Source organism: Symphodus melops, assembly GCF_947650265.1.
Source record: "Symphodus melops genome assembly, chromosome: 2".
In the NCBI taxonomy this organism is placed as follows: Eukaryota; Metazoa; Chordata; class Actinopteri; order Labriformes; family Labridae; genus Symphodus; species Symphodus melops.
Window position 1 is genome coordinate 5,258,135 of NC_136692.1, and position 20,966 is coordinate 5,279,100.

Genomic DNA, 20,966 nt, shown 5'->3' on the forward strand with positions numbered 1-20,966 from the left:
TGATGCACTTTTGTGTTACACATTTTATGTTTGGAGTGAGCTGGAAGCAGAATTTCTTTTTACTATTAACACAGTTTAGATTAGATTTTTTCACATGTAATAAACTTGTAATGACTTAATATCTAAAATACAAAGTAGATGACATGCATGTAGGTTTCTAGCTGCAGCTAATTTGCAACCCGTCTAATCTAATCTTGACAAATAAAGTCTGTCCTATCTGTCAGACCCACAGAGAAGGTTGTAGGTGTGAAAACTGGGTCTCATTACATCCAGTTTACAGTCACAGAAGCTCAAAATAAAACAGAACCTCCTCACACAAAAACAGCAGCACACAGACCGTTTTTCTTCTTACTTTTGATCAATCAGTGAATCATCATCACGTCAGTGCCAAGACAACAGCTGTGAGGTGATTTTAATCAAACATTAACAATACTGTCGTTAAAAAGTAGCTGAAGGACGTTTCACACTGCAGGGTGGAGTAAATGAAATGAGTCACGGTGAATATGAAATACTGAGAACACCGAGGAGACACATCTGACTTTGTGCCTCTGCTGTCTCGTCTCATTTCAACTCACTTCACGGAGGCACGTTCATCTTCGAGTCGAAAACTACAAAACGTCTACAGACTCCAAATGAACCGATGGCTCGTGACTACGTTTAGAAATGACTGAGCAGCTGATGGGTGACACATCTGTGACTCCCTGAGGTGTCAAAGTTTGTTTTCCACCTAATCAGCTTGTAGGAGCGACTGATTTATCAGAAGTGAGTTTGGTATTTAGTTTTCTAATATTTGTTTGTTGTTGTTTATTTAATTATTCAACACATTTTCTTTATTTAGAATTTGGTATAAAATGTTCCCTGTTGTTAGTTCTTTGCTTCGTTAAATTAGTTTTGCATGATTAGTAACACTGTGGGCACCTGTGGGTTTATATGTAAGAGCAGTTAGAGGACCAGCATGCACCTGGGTGGGCCTAGGATGTTTTTTTTTGTTTTTTTTTACCAGCGTAAGAAAAGCAGCAGGATCCATGATTCTCTTCTTTTGTTAGCTTTCTTTCTTTTGAAGAAATACTCCATCAGATCTGATCCACCATGCCCAACAGAAATGTAGTTTTGCTTATGTAAATTATGTAATCTGAATTATCTCCCCCTCTGGTTCTCCAAAAAAAAGTCAAAAAATTTCAATCTACGGTACTCTTCCAGGAGTGAAGAGGGGGAGAGGGCGAGAGGGAGGCCCAGGGAGGAGAGCTCGGGGTCGGACGCGGGTCTGGCCGTCTCCCCGTCTTTCTCTGGTTCTCCAAAAAAAAAAGGTCAAAAAATTTCTGTGGATATTTGATTTGGTTTGATATAAGTTAAGTAGGATTTTTCCCCCCCAAACAAATAGCCACTACACACTCAGCAGGGATGATGATCATTTAACATTAGTTCATTTCTTTTAGTGCAGCTAAAACTCGTTTTCAGTGAGGAAAGCTCAGACCACATGTAAACTCTTATCATGACTCATGAGCGGCGTTCATCACTGAAGCATGTCGTAAGAAAGCCCGAAGCGGAAAAAAAAAAAGTCAACCAGCAGGAACCACAAAGGAACGAGTGAAACAGTGTCTACTCACAGCATGAAACACGCTCTGCACCACGACTTCCTGCTCATTCTTTTTATAACGTTGTGATCAATGCAGATACATAAATAAAATCTTGAATTATGAATCGTAAACACGATTCTAAATCACTGTTGTGCTGTTTTCACAAAGAAATATTTGGGCTGAGCTGCACGTGTGAACGCAAACAGACAAACTTCACAACCTGACTTTTTTTCCCGCCAGACCGCTAAAAAAACGTCTCTGTCATGTTGGCGAGCTGCACGTGAGAACGCAGCAGGAAATATTCAGAAGAATCCACCCGTGTGGGTGGAGGTGATGGCGAGCAGAAACGTGCAGAATGCAGACTCAGACGGTTTCCTGCTCGCTCGTATGTTCTCTTCCTCTCACTCGTTCATATTGTGAATGTCTCTGATTATTCTTTGAAACACTGCAGCACCTTTAGCTTTACAAATGTTAAATGCTCTACAAATAAAAAATGTATTATCATGATTATTATTATTACATGTAACACTGACTGAAAGCTGAGCACTCTCATTATAGAGTCGGTCTCCCTCTCTCCCGTCCAGACAGAGAAAAGTTCATACTGTGAAAAAGATTCAGGGGCGGCCCTCGGACGTCTTCATGACATTTTCAGGAGTTTATATGAGAAAACTGAATAACTGTCAAACAATCTTAATCTCAAGGAATCACAAAATTTAAACAGCTTATTAGGATTAAACACATTTTAGATGCTTAAAAAGTCCATTATTTAGCATTTAGCATGCTTTTATTTTGAATTACACTGTAAAAAGCGTATAATACTTTACTTAAGGTTTGAACTCTACCCTGCTTTTATTTTGAAATGAAGTAAGGGCCTTCTAGTAGATGGAAGGTTACGACATTAACTTAAAAACAGAAAAAAGAAACGTGCTGACTAAATGGAAAAGAGCGGTAACAAAGTGAAACGCGTGATGTCATCAGGTGGTTATTACTTTGGACGAGCTAACCGCGCAATGAGACGTTCAAAGACGCAGCAGGGACAAAATAGCATGAAGGAGTTAGTCACGATTAAAACTCATTCACCATCTTGAAATGAATTCATGTCTTTTTTTTAGGTGTCTCTGTGTCATGTCTCACAGCTAGAACAGCCACTAAATAGTTGTGTTAATATTCAGAGATAACTCAATAACTTCTCAGTAACCATATCACAGCACTTAGAGCAGCTCCGTCTCCTGCGTGTGAATATTTTTAAAACTGATTATACAATTTGCAAAACACTGACCACACTCTGTCTTCGATACCTCACACGAGTTTCTCTGCCGTTTCACATCAAAGCGTTAAAAAAAAAAAAAAAAAAAAAGACCAAACCAAAACAAGATCGATTAGCGTAATCCTCACCTGGCTGAAGTTCATGTAGATGTACTCGCGGGCCTTCTGGTGCAGCTCTGTGCAACTGATCTGCTCGGCGAAGTTGGCGATGCCGATGGCGTTGCTGGGGTCGAGCTGCGTGACGAGAAAATCACAGCAGGCCTTGACAACGCTGTCTATCTGGTACATGACGGCGCCGTTCATCACGTGGATCACACACTTCTCTCCCACTGAAATGCTGGCCGTGTAGGCGAACTCGATCAGTCGGTCCATGACCTGAGTGAGCGAGGGGAGAGGGGGGTTACGAAGAGGAAAGAACACAGTAGAAAAAGTTATGGAAGAGAAAAGAGAGGACGAGTCGTCCATAATTGTAACTATTGTTATAAAAATCTTTCATAACAGCCTGATCATTAGAGCCCGACCGATTAATCGGCTGGTTGATAACATCGTCCGATATTAACAGATCAAGTGACTACTAGCATCGGCTACTTTTACTGCATTAAAGCGCCGATATTACCCGATTTATTCACCAGTCAAAAACCTCTTTGATTGACTTTCTTTGAATCACGCTAGCAGTTCTCTTTCCAGCAGAGGGCGCTACATGGATTACATCAACAAGCATCATCTGTCTCCAGAGTGTCACGCGGTGATGAACGTAAGTGTCCCTTTAATATGACATATGTTAACCAGAGGCTCACGTTTCAATGCTCACGTTTCATTTGTATGGTGAAAACATTACTTTTTTTTTCACAGTGGAAAAAAAAAAAGAAAAAGAAAAAAAAAAGCGTGCATCCTGAGCACATAGCAGAGCTGTCTGTTGTCCGGCTGCTCGTGGAAGTTTGTCAGCCAAAGAGCCGAACATATGGGACGGCAGCAGAGAACGTTGTTACATAACATTTCCCGAGTCCATGTCAAAAGTGGTTTCACTGAGCAGTCGTGACCAGAGCAGAAAGGCCCCCCCCCCTCCCAATAGAAGGCTACAGTAGTATGTCCCTGTTCCCTGGGCTTTAAATGAGACCTGCCTACATTTCATAAACCCGTCCATGTTCTTATCAGAAGCCAAACGTTGTTTAAACACGTCTGATGGAACGAGGTGTTTAATAAGAGCCACGCAGTGTTTATTCAACACGATGACTGTGACACATTTATTAAGCAGCATGGGGCATTTATTAGCAGCCTGTAGGTGTAACATAATAATCTCTTCCCTGTTGTTTCTTCAGTTTATTACATAATAACTGTAATCAGAAGCTCCGATCTTCACTGCTGTCCGTTTGGGTAACACAAGAGAAAATCCACAGCTACAATTTAGTTATTTCTCTATTTACTGATGACATTTATTCTTATTGAATTCTATAATATATTTATTAATAAGTTATCTACTGTCCTCGGGATGACATCAGAATATAGCTTGTAACTGTAACGGTTATCCCGAAGCATTACATCACTATTCCAATGGTGACAGTTCAAATAAAAACCACAGAGGAGATTTTATTGTCCATCATAAAAACACTGATATCAGCATCCACAGCCACGTTTCACTCAGATACTGATAAAGACTGATAAAGAACGGACAGCGCAGATAAAGGAGAGAAACTAAACCAAAAGATTTAGAGCTCCCCCCGATGACTGGCTCATAAGCCCCGCCCCCTCCATATTAACAGACAGACGCTTTATTGTTAAACACAATAAGTTGTTCTCAATGATGGTTTCTGTCATCGTGGTTTACAGAGAGGTAACGTAACGGACGGTAGCACGGAGGTCATTGAACCTTCTGTAACGGAGAGTGCCTGTGATCCTTCTCTGCTGTGGACGCTGCTGACCGTTTTGTCAGCACACTAAATCTGCACTTTGATTTGTGGAAGGGGCGGCGTGTCCATTCTGCAGCTCCAGCAGCCCGATTCCTTCTGAGTCACATCGGCAGCGTCCGAGGTCGTTGACCCGAGCTCGGCGTTTGAACTTCAGTTTTGTACAACAGCAGGAGATGGAGACACGACGTCCATATTTATATACAGCAAATGATCAATTAGGTTCAACCCAAGTGTGTACAACATGAATCTTCACCATACCATACAGTATATGATGTGTGGAACTTGATATTCAAATCAACTCTATTTCTCACAAATAACCTGTTTTGGTATATTTCTGATGTCATTTTACTGAGGTAGAAAAAGTCACAAAAGAACACTATAACATTTTTAAAATTGTATGGTCCAACTGAAACAGGACAACCAATCACAAGATAGAAGGCGGGATTAGAGGTGCGGCTTCTAAACGTTTAGTGTTTTGCTTGAATTTCCCTCGGGATCAATAAAGTATGTATCTATCTCTCTATCTATCTATCTATCTATCTATCTATCTATCTATCTCTCTATCTATCTATCTAGTGAAATTGCAAAACCGTTCAAAAGTTAATTCATTTATTTTTTACATTTTCTTTTTTTTTTTGACCTGGTAATGTGCGCATGTCACTGCACAAAGCTCAAAACAACAGCGGTGCATTTACAAGACGGATGTACAGACAGATGACCTCATCGCTCGCTCGCTCTCTCTCTCTCTCTCTCTGCTGAGATGTTGCACAGAGCCGTGAGGTCACACCCTGCAGCTCTCCTTCACTCTCTTTTGCACGCAGCAGTTTTATGAATAAATGACAAATTCAACAAAAAAACAGGTTGGAAACATACTTGGGCGGCCTGCCCAGGTATCATCTATTTGTGGGAAACGCTGTGTTTGTTCAACAAGCCGAAAAAACATACGACACCGAACCACTGTGAGGATTCAAACCAAGCTGTGAGGAGAAATGTGTCGTGGTATATTTAAAACCCTGTGATCGTGATCATGGTGTCTCCTGTGTTAGAAAAACATTCAAACATCTTCAAGACGACGTGTGACTCACCCTGGGATGGATCCCCTCGATGGACACCAGCTCCATGCCGCACTCCTTCAGGCCGTTGGTGAACATGGCCCTGAAGACGGGGGACGAGGACGCCAGCACCACCTTGTGAGCCACGAAGTCGACCGCCTCCAAGTCTTTGTAGCGCACACGCAGCGTGACGTCGCACAGCTGACGCTCCAGGCGCAGCTCGTTCATGATGGCGAACGCGGCCGCCGTGTGACTCTCTAACGTGTAGCTGAAGACACGGTGGCCGTTGCGCGTGGACGGAGTCACCAGCGCTTTGCATTCTGTTAGGCACTCTGTCATTTCCTTCCCGTTCTCCTCCTTTCTCACTCTCCTCCTCAAGAACAGCGGGCGGCGGTACGGGGCATCCTTGCACCAGACGCAGGCACGGGTGAAAGTAAGAGAATGGGTTTTTTTTTTTGCGTGCGTGGTTTGAGTTCACCTCTACGTGGACGTGAGGATTTCCTCGCTCTGTTCAGTGCTTTTGTCCAGCCATGTTGCTCATTACGGCATCGCTAGAGAAAGTCGACTCGAGCAGGCAGTCTTGGCTGGTTCCACGTTGTCATTTTTCACTTCCAACATAATCAAAACGCCTGATTTCCAAAGTCTGGAGTTGTCAAAGGCTTAACATAGGAAAGGTTTCAGGAAAAAAAAGCGGGGTTTAACAATTTTACAAGAACAACACTTCAAGCAGCGTTTTTTTACGATGTTAGTGCCGTCAACAGAAGTGTGCTTTTCAGACGAAGAAAACGGTCTCTTGTCTCGGGATCTTTGTGGAATTTGTTTTTTTTGTTTTTCAAATGGGGAAAAAAAAAGGTTTTAAATGAAGCAATCCATCAGATATCCACAGAGTCAAAACACGTTTGACGATAAGCCTAAAAACTTGCCAGATTCATCCGTGATGCTTTCAGGAAAAGCTGCACTTCTGCTGAGAGCAGCAGAGTTTGGATTGGATTGGTGAGGCAGTGAAAAAGAAAAAAGATGGTCGCATCTAAAAGGAAGGAAAAATTAAAAAACAAAACAAAACAGGGTCAAGTGCCACAAGTGTCATGAGTGTAACACGGAGCTCTGAGGAATGGAGAGGGGGGGGGGGCGAGGGGTGTTGCTTCCCTCTGAGACGCCTTCCTCAAGGTTGCCCAGTTAAGGAATTTGTTTGCACCGCTGTGTTTACCAGGAAGCTCTCAGGTCAGCTGACAACTGGGGAGAGAGAGAGAGAGAGAGAGAGAGAGAGAGAGAGAGAGAGAGAGAGAGAGAGAGAACAAACATTAAAACTAAAGTTGTTGAATTTCTTCATTCCACAATACTATTCCATAACACACACACACATCTATACTTGTTTAATGATTCACTGATAAAGTACATCAAAGCCTTTTAAACCAAATGCAGATCTTCAGTCATGTTTTGACCCAAAGCTGCAACAACAGAGAGAGAGAGAGAGAGAGAGAGAGAGAGAGAGAGAGAGAGAGGGAGAGAGAGAGAGAGAGAGAGAGAGAGAGAGAGACGTTTTTACAAGTTCATGTGAACTCTCATAAAAGGTGCAAAAGCTAAGTTTCAGTCTCTTATAAATACTGAGAGAAGAGGAGTTGGCGCCGTCTGGATTGCACAAATATTTTGGCAACATTTCAACCTATTTGTGTAATTAAGTTTGCAGGAGATTGCGACAAATTTTGGGGTAAATCAGAACAAAGAAATGACCCAAGATTGTGTGCCAAGGACTTCCTGTTAGCTTGGTTATGCAACAGGTGTCAATATTGTTTGAACAGTTTGAGTGTCAAAGTTTAAAATCTGGTGTTTGTGACGACTCCACTAAAAACAAGTCGTGACGCACACGTCACAAATCCTGCCGCCGCTGACCAAACGCTCTGTCTCACGTCCACTTCTTTAAACCTGCGCAATAAAAGCTTATCAGCCCAACGGTACGCCGTGTTCACCCCGCCATCATCATCACGCCCTCCACGCCCCGAGCGCACGCTTCCTGCTGCAGGTCATCAGGTCAAGGCTTTCCAACTTTCACAATGACTGTGCGACTTTGAGTCACAGGTGTCCGACACGCCAAAAGAACAGTTTAAGTGCACAGTGAAAAGAAAGAGACGAGGGGAAATAGAGAATTTAGTTACCACGGCAACAACAATACAAGTTAGAGGATCCCAATATAAGAAATGTTTTGCTTTAATAAGTGTTTAAAAAAAGAAAGAAAGAACAAAACAGGCAAATCGGAATTATTCCTTGTTGGGAATTTTTGCGACGGCATCGATCATTGAAATAAAAACGGTTGTATGACTTTGAAAACAAGCGGCATCCCAAATATCAAACACTCTTTCGCGAGGAGCACTGGGGGACGTTTGGCATGTTTTGAAGGATGATGGTATCACTGGAACTTGGCCGACGACGGGTCATGTGACCTCCAGGCCCAAGACGAAGGCCGGGGCAGAGGGAACGTCTTGTACACACGCTATTTAAATAAAACACAGGGAGATAAAACTCGGACATGAGGAGTTCCCCTGCAGCCGCTGACAAACCCAGCAGGAAACGGCTATCTAGAGAGATATGATAAGGAGTACTCTCTGTGTTGTTTTAAATGACGATATATATATATATATATATATATATATATATATATATATATATATGAAAAATATGTATTATAATGAGTCTGTCTGGTTATGGTGATTTCTTTGTTTACACATGAAGTGCTGCTTTGTGAGCGAGCTGCAGTACTGAGAGCAGTCAGTAGGAGCTAGTTGTCCATCTGTGGTTCTTCAGGGTGGAAGAGTTACTCAGCAACACTTAACAGACTTACATAACTCGACACCCAAAGGCTGCGTGCACGCACAAATGATTACCTGGAAGGCGAGATAAGAGGACGCGGCACACATGCCAGATTACATGACCTCCCTGCTCCACATGTTGGAAGTGTTGACCTCAGTTTTAAATCAGCGAATTAAAGCTAACCAAGTCTTTATTATGTCTGAGTGTTATTTTATCGACACGTCAGAGGTGACCAGCCACAGCTCCTCACCAAGGCCGTCAGCCAGCAGTTAATCCCGCTGTAATATGAAACACGCAGTCACGTCTGGTTTACTGCTGCGCTTTTCTCTCCAGGATTCTGGGTAAAATAGTTTCACAGGAGAACATGTTGCTCAATCGGGAGAGGCAGCGCACACTCGTCCCCTGCAGCTGCCGCACAGCTCGGGTCAGTCGTGTTTCAAACTGACTGCAGGAACAGCTTCAGGTATGACAGGCGCGGCGGAGTCACTCAGAGACACTTCAGAAGGAGTTCCCCCCCGTTTGAATGCAAAGAAGAGCAAACAAGACTTTTAGCAGACGCTGTCAAAGCACTGAAAATAATCTGGACAACAGAAAGTTGATTGTTTTATTCATTTCCTGATACAGTGATGGCCTGTTTGTCTTTGTCATGGATGATAGGAAGTTGCAAATTGGGATTAAGAGCGGGGCAAACTGAAGAGGAAAACTACAACTTACTCCACACTACGACTCTGAGACACACTCAGGAAGAGTTTAGTGAAATTTTCTGGACATTTTGGTGAGCGTGTGAGTAAAAACAGCTCGAGTAACATACAGGCAGCTCGATTGTGAAATGATGAGGGCAAAGTCATGGCACCTCTGATGAGTGACATCAGAGCTGCTGAGGAGAGCAGCCCTGTGTGTGCGCGCATGCCTGAGTGTGCGTGTATGTGGAGCTCGCGTCGTACGACTCTCACGATCCCTTTCAGTGAATTCAAACACCGGGACGCCAACATGATGCTGCTCGGACTGCAGAGTGGAAGTACGTAACGGCGTTAGGAAGGCAGAAGCTCATCACGGCGCTGTTGCAGGATTACAGTCTGTAACAAGTATCTTCACCATAATACCAAATCATTTCAGTTTGCACATTTGCTAATTACACCACATCGGTCAATCACATTATCCTGGTTCTTCTCTCCTCTCAAAGCCTTCACGCTACATACACTTGTAGAAGCCAAACTTGATACCATCTTCTGAGGGTAGCTGACGGATAGCTGGTCTGTATATCCAGGGCTGCATCTGATAGGTCAAACGTTGGCATGCTGAGAGTTTGTGCTTTATGTTTCCTCCACACCAACAATTAAAAATCGAGATGTTCTTCTCTAGGAAATGTAGCTGCATGTCGAGGATCCCATCTGACTCTAAAACGGATTTCATAAGATTACATCGACCAATCAACTGCATCCGTGACTGAGAGCAACGTTTACCTGTCGAGACATCTAAAGATTGTTTTCTCTATTAAATCGAACAATACTGAAATGTTGGGAAGTCTATACATGAACCTCTTCGGATGTCTTTCTCGGGATCTTAAACTGACTTCAAAATGACAAATTCTCACAATTAAGGAGATGTTAATGAAGGGATTTTTACTTTTAAGCCAGTTTCCTTTTGTTGAAATAAATTGCATCCTTGCACATTAGAGATTTTAGCATCCTGTATTTTACAGCAGAGAAAAAAGAATCTGCTAATAATCCTTTGTAAAACTCTAAAGTGAATGATCATAAGGAGTAAAGGCATGCAGTGGTACCTCCTGAATGGTGATACCTCTATGATGAAGCAAACATGCATCCTCTGGCCCAGTGAGGATTATAGGATTTAAGAACTCCTCTGCAGGATCTTCCAAGACCCCCCCTGATGGACCCTGCACCTCATCCGCTTGACAACCACATTTCAGTACTGCAGTAGCTGGCTGGCATTCCGCAGGGATTCAAACTTTCAACAATGCCGAGTGAAAATGTGAGCAACAAAACAAATAGTGGAGTTGAACTTGCTCCATCGGTGCGTTCTGGCCCTGGATCTCTCTCTCAGTGAGTCATCCTGAACTCTTCACCGAGCAAACACTGGAACTGGCTGTACCAAAACATGACCCAGAAGTGAAGCCAGTCCCTTACATAAACCCAGATGGAATTAGATTTCCGCGCCATCTCCTCAACATTAACAGCTTTCTGTCACACACACACACACACACACACACACACACACACACACACACACAAAGCACATTGTTTCCACTTCGGCTCCGATCACTTAAATGTTCATCATTTCTCCTCTTGTTTTGATCAACAATTATCTACAGCGCGTGCACACACATGCATGCACGCTCACAACATGAGGGTAACACTAGTGAAGCAGATGTTAAAGGCTGTGTTATATATGTATCAGGAGACTAACAGAAAAACAACAAGTTAAAACGTTTCGGAAACAGAGCTGACAGCAACATAGTCTCCTAATAATAGACAGCAGCGTAACCACTGCGAGCAGAACCGAGGACACAAACGCGAACAAAGCGCGACATAAACACACTCCTACAGCTACCATGCTCCGGTTTTTTGTTTTAATCTGCTCACATCATAGTTATTCCTTATGATTAAATCAGAGAGTACATCTGCAATAAAACACACTCACGTAGTCTAGTTCAATTCGTCCATCTCGGTGTTGCCGAGCTGTGCGCCACATAGGAAGGAGGAGGGGGGGGCAAAGCTGTAACTCACCGTGACTAAGCATTGTGCCGGCCTCTATTCGCTTTCACAATAAGAGTCCACGCGCCACAGACACGAGCCCGTCGCCGTTGACTCTGAACGGCGGTGAAAGACGTGTTCCCGGAGCAGGCTTTTATTGTGAAAGAGTGGGTCTTCAGAGTGGAGGAAAGCAAGCGATTGTTGGCGTGGTGCCAAAAACTGAAGCGCTAACGTCAATCAAATCTGATCCAAAGGATGAAGAGACTACAAACGTGCTATAATAATAATAATAATAATAATAATAATAATAATAATAATAATAATAATCATAATCATAATAATCATAATAATAATAATAATAATAATGTCAAATGTGTCCACTTTACTTTTTTTATGAGCTGAAGTTGCAAGACAAGCCTCTGGAGTGAGCTACGTAAATGCTATGGAAAATGTGTTTTAAAGTAAACACTCAAGACACACACAGTTATAGTAGCCTAACTAATATATACAATCATTTAATTTAATTAAAGTGACTTTCTTAATCTCTCTAAGGGCAACTACATTGGAGCAGGTTCTGCAGAGAAAACATACATAAAGACATGGAGATGTTCAGACAACACATTTTGCAAAAGAGCTTAAATACAAAATAGGACCGCAAAGGAGAAAACATAGGGTACAAAAAAATATAAAATAGATGAAGAGCTAAATTGTGTTTAGAATGACACAGGGCTTAAGAAACATGTCACTCCAAATCCTGCAAAAAAAGGCTCCAGTTTGGTTTGCCTTGCAGGTCTTGCTTGTCAAATCTCTCCTCCCGCCCCTCCTGAAAAAAATGCCTTTAATTGTGAAAATCTTCTACATTACATTAAGCAGGCTACAGTCAGCCTTCTGTCGCAGCTCGAGAGAAAAAACGATTTCTCTCGGAAGGTGTTGACGCAAGGGGTTTTTTGGGGGGAGACAAAAAAAAATCGCATTTTAGGTCACAGTCACGTTATAATAGTAAATGTCCACAAGAGGGCGCCTGAAGCAAACTATTGGACTGTTACACCGGCGGCACAAATGCTTCCCCCTCTCTTTTACTCACTATCTTAAAAAAAAGCATTTGCCATAGTTTGAGTCGTAGAGAACAACAAATTTAAAAGATTAATTTTTGGCATTTTTTGGTATTTATTGTAGAGATAGGAGAATGGACAGAGTCAGGATTGAATCAGGCACAGAGAGAGTAAGGAACGACGTAGGAAAAGAGCCACAAGTTGGATTTGAACACCAGCCGCCTGGGCTGCCTGCCCACCGGCCCTCCACTTCCTTTAATTCAAATCCAAATTTCACATCTGATTCAAATATTAACTCTACAAAAATGACATCTTGGCTCCCTCGGGATCAACGAGATGTCTGATGAAGCACAAACAGCCATGAAAAATCAGATATGACAAGCGTTGAATCATCACCCACCACTTATACTGTGACATGAGCAGTGACTCTGCCCATGTGTGCAGTTCCAGGCAGAAGAATTGGGCGAGGTTGGCCTCGGGGCAACAAAATGAACACTCCTAAAAGCTTCATTCTCCGCCAGCTCCAGACTGCCTGATAGAATCACTTATGATTTATCATTATGATGTACATCCCACTGCTCAGAACGCTACCTTTGTTGTGCTGTAGTACGGAGCCACGTTAACATCTGTGTTACAAGCCTGACTGTCCTTGCTGGGCATGGCATGACAGATGACTTACAACCTCTATACATGTACTTTGTTGTAAAAAAAAAAGAAGAAGAAAAAAAAACAGCAGCAGGAAGGAAGTCAGGGTCAAGGACATTTCCCTGATCTTATGACCTTTGAGTGCTGGAGTAGAGTTGGATGCAACCAACATCTGGAGAAACACCTGCTTCCATACAAATCATATCAAAGGTATCTCTGTACCATTACTGTGGATATGTTGTGTCTTTGGGTCACTGAGGGTAAAAGTAAAACTGAAACAACTATATCGTGTGGCACACTTCCTATATCTATTATACTTCACTTTCCAGGAAGCTAACAAATGTGTTGCTGCTTTGTGCATCAACTTCCTCTCAGAGGTGTAAAAAGTTTCCCTATTCACTTAAATAGAAATATTTTGCTAGTCCTGCCAAATTCAAGCAAGTGATTTTTTTTTTCACTTCTTGAAAATTCTCCAGAAACTGAGGTTTCATATCATCTACTGTAAGCATTTATATGAACAATACTGAATAACAATATTGGCGTATAAAATATCTGATTAAAGTCACACATTAGTCCTGTGCCAGCTAGTGGCACTGCAATGTGTTTTTCAGTCCTAAAGGAAGTAGGAAAATATGCACTCTTTTGTTGAATTAACAGCCTGTTAAGTTCAAGTTCTCTGCAGAGGTTACAGCTCAGCATTGAAGCCAGATGTGTATGTATATTTCTTTAGCCGTGATGACGGGTGTGGCAAGCAGGTCCGAGCGAGACGAGGGTCCATCTTACCCGCAGGTTTGACAGAATAGGAGAGAAAGAAAGAGTTCATGTTTCAACAAAAGGTTCATTGTGTGGTGCTGGAAACGTCCTGCATGCAGGGCTTGTAGAAGACGACTGTATCTAGGCCAATGGCATTACCAGATGTGAAACAAGGGGGCTGACTTCCTGTGGTGCTTCTTCCAAAGCTGTAGTATTTCTTGTACAACCTCGGCAAGAAGAAACACACCCAGACACGCTTCTGTAAAACCACTATAAGAAAATGCAGACGATGAAAATAAACCGAGAAAACGACTGTGTATCATTTAGGAATCATTTATTTCTTTTATGAAAAGAAATTAAACATTTTATTTTACAATTCCATCGATACAAAAAGCTATAATTTATAATACAGATGATATAAAAAAAATCCTTCGGAAATACAAAAAGATAGAAAAAAATACACAGAATTATTAAACAGTTAAAAGACTGCTATGAAAAGGTGAAATATCGAGTGAGCCTGATGGAGCACATTCACGTCCTCATGTCAGCTGGAAAATGATGAATGGTAAAATGTTCGACCTGTGGCGTTGAAATATTAAACTATGAAGACTTAATGTGTTGGGCCTATACTTGCGATTGTGATGTAATTGCAGATGATTTGAATTTTAACCGCCAGCCTTTTCAACAATAAAAGGAAAGTCGTTTAAGTCACAAGCGTTGGTTTATTAAATATATTATGACTTGTTGTTTTGCTGCTGTGGCATTTATCTTGCAGATGCCAGCCCGATATGTATTTAAAAAAAGAAACCACACCCGTGCACTGACATTTTTTTTCACTCTGCATCGGATGGCCTAACCATCAGTCATTTCTAAACAGCAGGGGCATCAAGCCTTCGCTCTGCCTCCCACATCTATACCACAGCATTCTTGCCTGAGCGCTGTTTTTGAGAACAGTTCTTCCCTTTCATGTGCCTGTATGTGCATGCGTCACACATTCATATATGTGCAGGGCTGCTCTGCACTATTTAATTCAAACAAATCCAGCACACAGGGGACCTTCGAACCAGCGAAATCCAGGTGTGTGAAGAACAACTGATTACACTTTAAATGTGTTTGTGCTGCGTTTAAGGTACTTCCACATGAAACTGCAATCAAGGCAAAGGCAACCACACATTTTCATCTTTAAGTGGACACAAGTGTTCAGAGTCTCTTTTGACTTTACAGAAGTTTCTTCCATGACTTAAAACACAATACATGGCCACGATAAAAAAACAAAAAAGTTCCAGGATGCTGCTGTATATATTGGGATATTTCAGTGCAAATTACTTAAAAGAGTCATCACCCAAGTCTTTGAAAAGTCAGTCGCTTGTTCACATTTGAGTGGCATCCTTTAGTTTTGTGGCCATGTCAAAAAGAAAAACTTTCACACGGTTTTGTTGCTAGCTGCACCACTCCTGACCTCTCCAGGTGAGACCTCCGTTTCTGGCTCCACTACACCTTTGAGATCACCAAACAGCCTGCTGCTACATGTCCTCTGATCAGTGGGAAACCCATTTGTGCACTTATTGACTCAGTCAGTCAAAGTCCTTGTGACTTGAAGAGTTTGGGGTAAAGGGCCTTAATAGGAGATGGGGTCGTGACATTGTTCCCTGAAGAAATGGTCGTCTCTGGGCCCCCCTCTAATTTCTGTGACGCCACCTCGGTTTTGCTAAAACTGCACTCCAGGAAAGGCATCCCAATTTTCTTCACCTGTCCATCGCTGGTCATCAAACATGGCCGACAGAGCAGTCTGAGGATGGCTCTCCTCATGTCCTTGCTGGTCAGAGTATAAATGATGGGGTTGAGGAGAGAGTTGACCATGGCTACTCCGAGAAAGTAATCTGCCTTGAAGAGAAGGTAACAACCGTGGGTGGAGCAGAAAAAATCCAAGAGGAGGAGGAAGAAGAGCGGCAGCCAACAGGTGATGAAGACGCCCAACACGATGGTGACGGTCTTGAGGAGGGCGAAGTATTTCTGCGACTTCCTCGCCAAGCCTTTTCTCATGCTGCTGGACAGGCCGAGCCGCTGGCGCTGTGTGTTGGTGCGGACGATGCGAAACACTCTGGCGTAAAGGATCACAATGGCGAGTAGCACTGCGATGAAGACCGAAACGCAGAACAGGATGTAGCTCTTGGAGTAGAGAGGGAGGACGGTTGAACACTGGTCCAGCTTGTGCATGCAGTTCCACCCCAAAATTGGGAGAACACCAAGAAATCCTGACACCGCCCAACTCGCACCAATCAGTGCCCACATTCGCCCACGCTTTGCCCCATGGTATGGCCTCATGGTCACCATAGTAACATGCCGTTCAATTGCAATTGCCAGCAGACTTATTATAGAGGCAGCCAGAGTGATGAAGACCCCTCCCTCCCTGAGGAACCATAGCAATGGAGTCAGTTTCAGAGTATTAGGTCCTGACATGATGATGTTGGCCATGTATGTAATCCCGGCCAGCAGGTCAGACAGAGTCAGGTTTCCCAGCAGGTAGTACATGGGCAGGTGGAACTTTTTGTTCCTCCAGATTGCTATGAGAACCACGGCGTTCTCCAGGACGATGAGGAGACACACCACCAGGAAGGCGATGCCCTCAGGTTTGAGCCCCTCTTGGTAGCGGTCTTTCTGCAGCTTGCCTGTGTAGTTGTAATGCTCCACAAGGACAGAGTTGTCCTGGTACTCCCAGAAGAACTGCAGGTAGCCATGAGAGGAGGGAGAGGGGGAAGTAGGGAAGATGGGCGACAAGGAGGGAGTCCGTGCGTGAGCAGAAGTTGAAGTCTCCATGCTTTATGTTGCTCTTCCTCTATTCTGCCTGCAGTCAGCAGCTATAAAGTCATTTTTGCTGACATGCCTTTGGCAGAGGGCGCTGTGAAGAATTCCAAGAAGAAGAAAAAAAGGGGTACAAAAAAAAGCTTTGGCAAATAGAGAAATCACACAGAGTTGAAACTGTGTAATCCAACAGACTCAGGTGCTCTTTTTGTCTTTTTGACCAGAAGGTGGTGATGTTGAGCTCTGCTTTTCCTGGTTTAGAGGCTCCAGATGCAGCTGCAGAAAGACATAAGAAAGCATGAACAATGATGGACAGAAAGGATGCAAAATCACAAGAAGCCGAAACTGTAAAAGATCTTAAGAGAAATCATTCTCAATGTAAATTAAGTAAGGGACCACATGCTCATTTTAAAAGCGTATGTCAAATATAGTTTTGGTATTACACCCCATCAAAAAATGCAAAATTCATGATTTACATTAAAACATCAGCAGAGAGTAGACTGGTGGTGTAAACACTGTAACTAAAAAGCTCTTTGCCTGACATACAGTAAAGTTTATCACTGAGTTTAATGCAAACATTCCTGTGACATTTAGCTTTAAAATATGATGACATTCAGCTCAAACCCCAGTTATGACCTCATGATGTTGATGCAAGTTATTATTGCTGTTTATAGAATACGATACACATGAAACCCAGAGAGATCACATTAACGTCAAACGAACGTTCAGTCTGCACAGTGGTGTTTACAGCGCGCGTCACTCATTAGGAGCTTGTTAGACAAGAACAATCACAACACCTGCACTTCATTTTGGCACACATGCAGCTGTTTTATGAAAGTGCAGTCCAGGTGTTTTTGTGACCCACTCATGTGAAAAAACTCACACAGCATGGTCAAGGTTTAGCAGAAACCCACTGAAGCCTGTGGTTCAAGTGTTTGAGCTTAAACTGATGTTGAGAAAAGAAAATCGACGGGGTGATTAGGGTCGCATTCCTCTGAGTCTCTGTCGTGTGAGGGATCGTTTTCCTCGCCTCTTGAGTCATATGTTAACATTTACCAAACGTTCAAAAGACTTTAAAACATTCAACCTTTTGCCAAGAATATCTAAAAAAGGAATAAACATAGTTTGTCCAAGTTGGTCAGCTGATAGTAGTTACTTTGCCCTGGATACATCAGAATGAAGATGATAAATGACCAGCTGTGTTTCAGTGTCAACTATTTATCATGAAATATGATCAAAGTGATGTGTTATAATAACAAGAGTACACATTGCTGTTCAGGAGAATGGCAGGATGTATTCTGTACTTTATGACTTCTTTAAAAACCAAAAATACAAGAATAGAATTTTATGACTTTTTTTTTTTTTTTACATTTAATCTTCCAGCCCTGTGTCCTGTATTTTGTTTTAAAAACAGCAGCTTCAGCAGTTTCTCCCCCTTAAGGAGTAAGTCATAAAGTAGTTCATAGATTTATCATCTCAGCAAAGATTCAATATAATCACACGCATCTGAGAATTTTGAAAGTATTGATTAGGTTCCTTTTTCTGTTCTGTAGAAACAAATCCCTTCATGATAATGACATTATCTATCTCAAATTTGCATCACACACAGGAAATAACTCAGAAACGTACCTTGGAAATTGTTGTTGCGTTGCCCTTATCCCGCTCTTCATCTGCTTCTCAGTGAGGGGAATCCAAACATGAGCGCTCAGTGACTCACAGTCAAAGTGACACAGCCGAGGGAGTGAAGTCAGACTGAAACAAGCAGCAGCTGAAAGGGGGCATGGTCTCAACCTACAACTCTCCCACTCACCCACTCCCTCTCTCTCTCTCTCTCTCTCTCTCTCTCTCTCTCTCTCTCTCTCTCAGAAAACCTGATTCTGTTTCTGAAAGATCACAGAAGTTGCTTTCAGCATCAGAAGACATTTTTAAAACTGCAAACAGGTTGTGACCAACACAAAGTGCACATAGAATTATACATTGCTGCTAAAGTTTCTGTTTTTCTGAACAAAGATCATTTTCAAGCCTGCTGAAAGGTTAAAAAAAAGGGACTAAAACGTTTTGCTGGAAGAACCAGTTTTGAAAAGACACGGTCCAGTGAGATTTCCCCAAACTCCAACTGAAGCGAGAACACTAAGCTTTTGTGTTGCTCGATTCTTAAGAATTCAGATTTTTTATTTTTTTATTCCCACTATCCCACTATCACCTTCTTTCTTTTATGCCTTTCTTATGTTGCCAGAGAAGTGCAGAGAATCTCACAGTGTATCTGGTTTTCTGTTTGTAATGTAATAACCCAGTTCCCAGAGCGCAGCAGGCTTTGACACGCTCCAGCAGCTCACCTGCAAAGCTCCCCTGCAGGCTGCAGAGACTTTATCAGGACAAAACAAAGCGAGGCAGATATGAGGAGAAAATACCTCAAATCCTTTTCTTTGTATGTTTCAAAGACAGTGCTTACTATGATGCACGTGCATTTTTCATTTTGAAGATTGTGCTTCAATGCTGTTGGACATACTAGGACACAAAACTCATTTTTCCCTGATCCCTTTTGCAAAAGTGTTCAGACTCTGTCAGCACGAACTTTGATACTTTTTCTCAATGCTACGTTTTAAAACATTTGAACAAATCCAATACTTTAGATCTTCACTCACATTTGAATCCAAACGTTACCAGGAGTGGAAGAGATACAGCAATGTCTTCGGCAAGTTGCACAAATCCTTTAGCTACGTCTTCCTATAGAATAGGGCCAATGTCTTTGTGCAATTTCAGCAGTATGCATGATTTTACACGCTTGATTTGAGCATAAAAACATGGAATTACTCAAAGTTTAGTCCCTGGAACTTGTACTTTTGTTGCCACAATTTATTGTAGTATCGGCGTCATTTCTCGTATCATATCAAATTCTGGTATAGTAACGACCCCAGTGTTTTTTTTATGCCTCCATTAGTCGCGTACCTTTCCTGGCCTAAAGTGTGCTGACAGTTTGAAATCCTGCTCTTCATCCGGCAGCTCCTCTGATACATACCAGTACTGTATCGGACTATTTAAACAGATCTGTCTGTCAAATTAACCTGTTTGTTTTGGGATTTTACTGGTTTAGTTAAAGTGTGCTTTGTGTTTATGTGTGTCTCCGTTCTGATAATACACAAGCACACCCGTCTCTCTCTCTCTCTCTCTCTCTCTCTCTCTCTCTCTCTCTCTGTCTTTCTCTCCTCCTCACTTTCCCTGTCACCTCCTCTATCTTTTCCTCAGACTCTGTCCGTCTCACGTGGGCTTCATCCAGAGTTTGTGTTCATGTCTGACAGGGTGAAGTGCCTGCTTTCATGTTGATAGTGTCAGTTAAGTGTTTCTGCTGACGTGCTCACACTCATCAGAGAATCAACGGATCCAACACTCACGACACCCTGAGCAAACACATTCATGTGCTCGGGGGCTTTTTACCTCGACAACATTTGAAATGAGATCAGCTGTCGGCTGGAATAAAAACAAGAACTTCTCCCGTCACAAAAGTCGACTTTGCTCTCTTACTTGGAAGCTTGAATAAACTGTTCTATTAGCGCTCCTTTGGCTAAAGTCTGCTCTTAAAGAAATAGAATTGAGGCTGGTCTTTAGCCTCCTGTCAAACAGCTTGTTATGCAGGCTTGTGTGTGTGTGTGTGTGTGTGTGTGTGTGTGTGTGTGTGTGTGTGTGTTTGTTTGATGGGTGCTAAAGGACTTGAAGTTGACCGGTGAACTATCTCTTCCTCTCTTCCTGTCAGTGTGTCTAAACAACACATCAGCCACCCTCCCTGCCCTCTCCTCTGCTGTGAGCAGGAGGGGAGTCCTATCAGGAGATCATTAAAGTGTAATATCCTGTCTGGGTGAAGGCACATCAAAGCCCGAGAGAGATACAGGCTGCTCACACTGAGGATGAGTAGTCTACCAGACACACAGGACTGTGCACAGGAAGGAAACATGGTCCTCTTTCATCTCCTCGTCTTGATCATTTGTGCTTTACTCTGGCTTGTCTCTGTTTGTTTTCCTGTCACTGGTTATCACTCTCTCCCTGATTTGTTCGTCCCATGTTGTCTCTTTACGCTACACTCTCCGTACTGTTCTGCTGGAGACACTCTACCTGGATCGTCAATCTCTCCTGTTCCTTGTCTTTTTATCCACACACACACAGCGTTGAGTGGAACATTTTTCAGCTCAGCAGCTCCTCCGCGGTATAAATCTAAAGCTCGATGGTTCAGTTATGTGAACAACAGGAGCTATTTATATTTATATATATGATTCTAACAGGGGGAGTAATCATGGATTTAATTCGCGGACAGAGCTGTTAAAGCTGATTGTTATCTCAGTCCATATTTCACTGCATATTTATCATCATGTGTGGAGAGACATTAAGTCCCTGCATAACT

At 42.5% G+C, this 20,966-nt stretch overlaps 2 protein-coding genes across 3 annotated transcripts in view; both read right to left on the reverse strand.

The window, feature by feature from the left end:
- keap1b (kelch-like ECH-associated protein 1b) overlaps positions 1–11,357 on the reverse strand; it is an 18,425-nt gene extending 7,068 nt beyond the window's left edge. Inside the window, exons 1-4 of the mRNA XM_079335239.1 lie at positions 11,269–11,357; positions 6,726–7,035; positions 5,836–6,461; positions 2,973–3,218 (exon numbers count right to left, since the gene is read on the reverse strand). Of these exons, the coding sequence (XP_079191365.1) occupies positions 2,973–3,218; positions 5,836–6,141 (552 nt within the window). The 5' untranslated portion in view covers positions 6,142–6,461; positions 6,726–7,035; positions 11,269–11,357. The remainder of the gene's footprint in view (positions 1–2,972; positions 3,219–5,835; positions 6,462–6,725; positions 7,036–11,268) is intronic.
- s1pr5b (sphingosine-1-phosphate receptor 5b) overlaps positions 1–18,319 on the reverse strand; it is a 26,751-nt gene extending 8,432 nt beyond the window's left edge. Inside the window, exons 1-2 of one of the 2 annotated variants that reach the window (XR_013778079.1) lie at positions 18,203–18,319; positions 14,597–16,849 (exon numbers count right to left, since the gene is read on the reverse strand). Coding sequence is in view for 1 of the 2 variants with exons in the window: in XM_079335013.1 (XP_079191139.1) it covers positions 15,350–16,588 (1,239 nt within the window). In the remaining variant the exon portion in view is untranslated. Of the gene's footprint in view, positions 1–14,088; positions 16,850–18,202 lie in introns of those variants that run through there. The other variant, XM_079335013.1, reaches the window with a different exon arrangement.
- Positions 18,320–20,966: the final 2,647 nt, after the last annotated feature.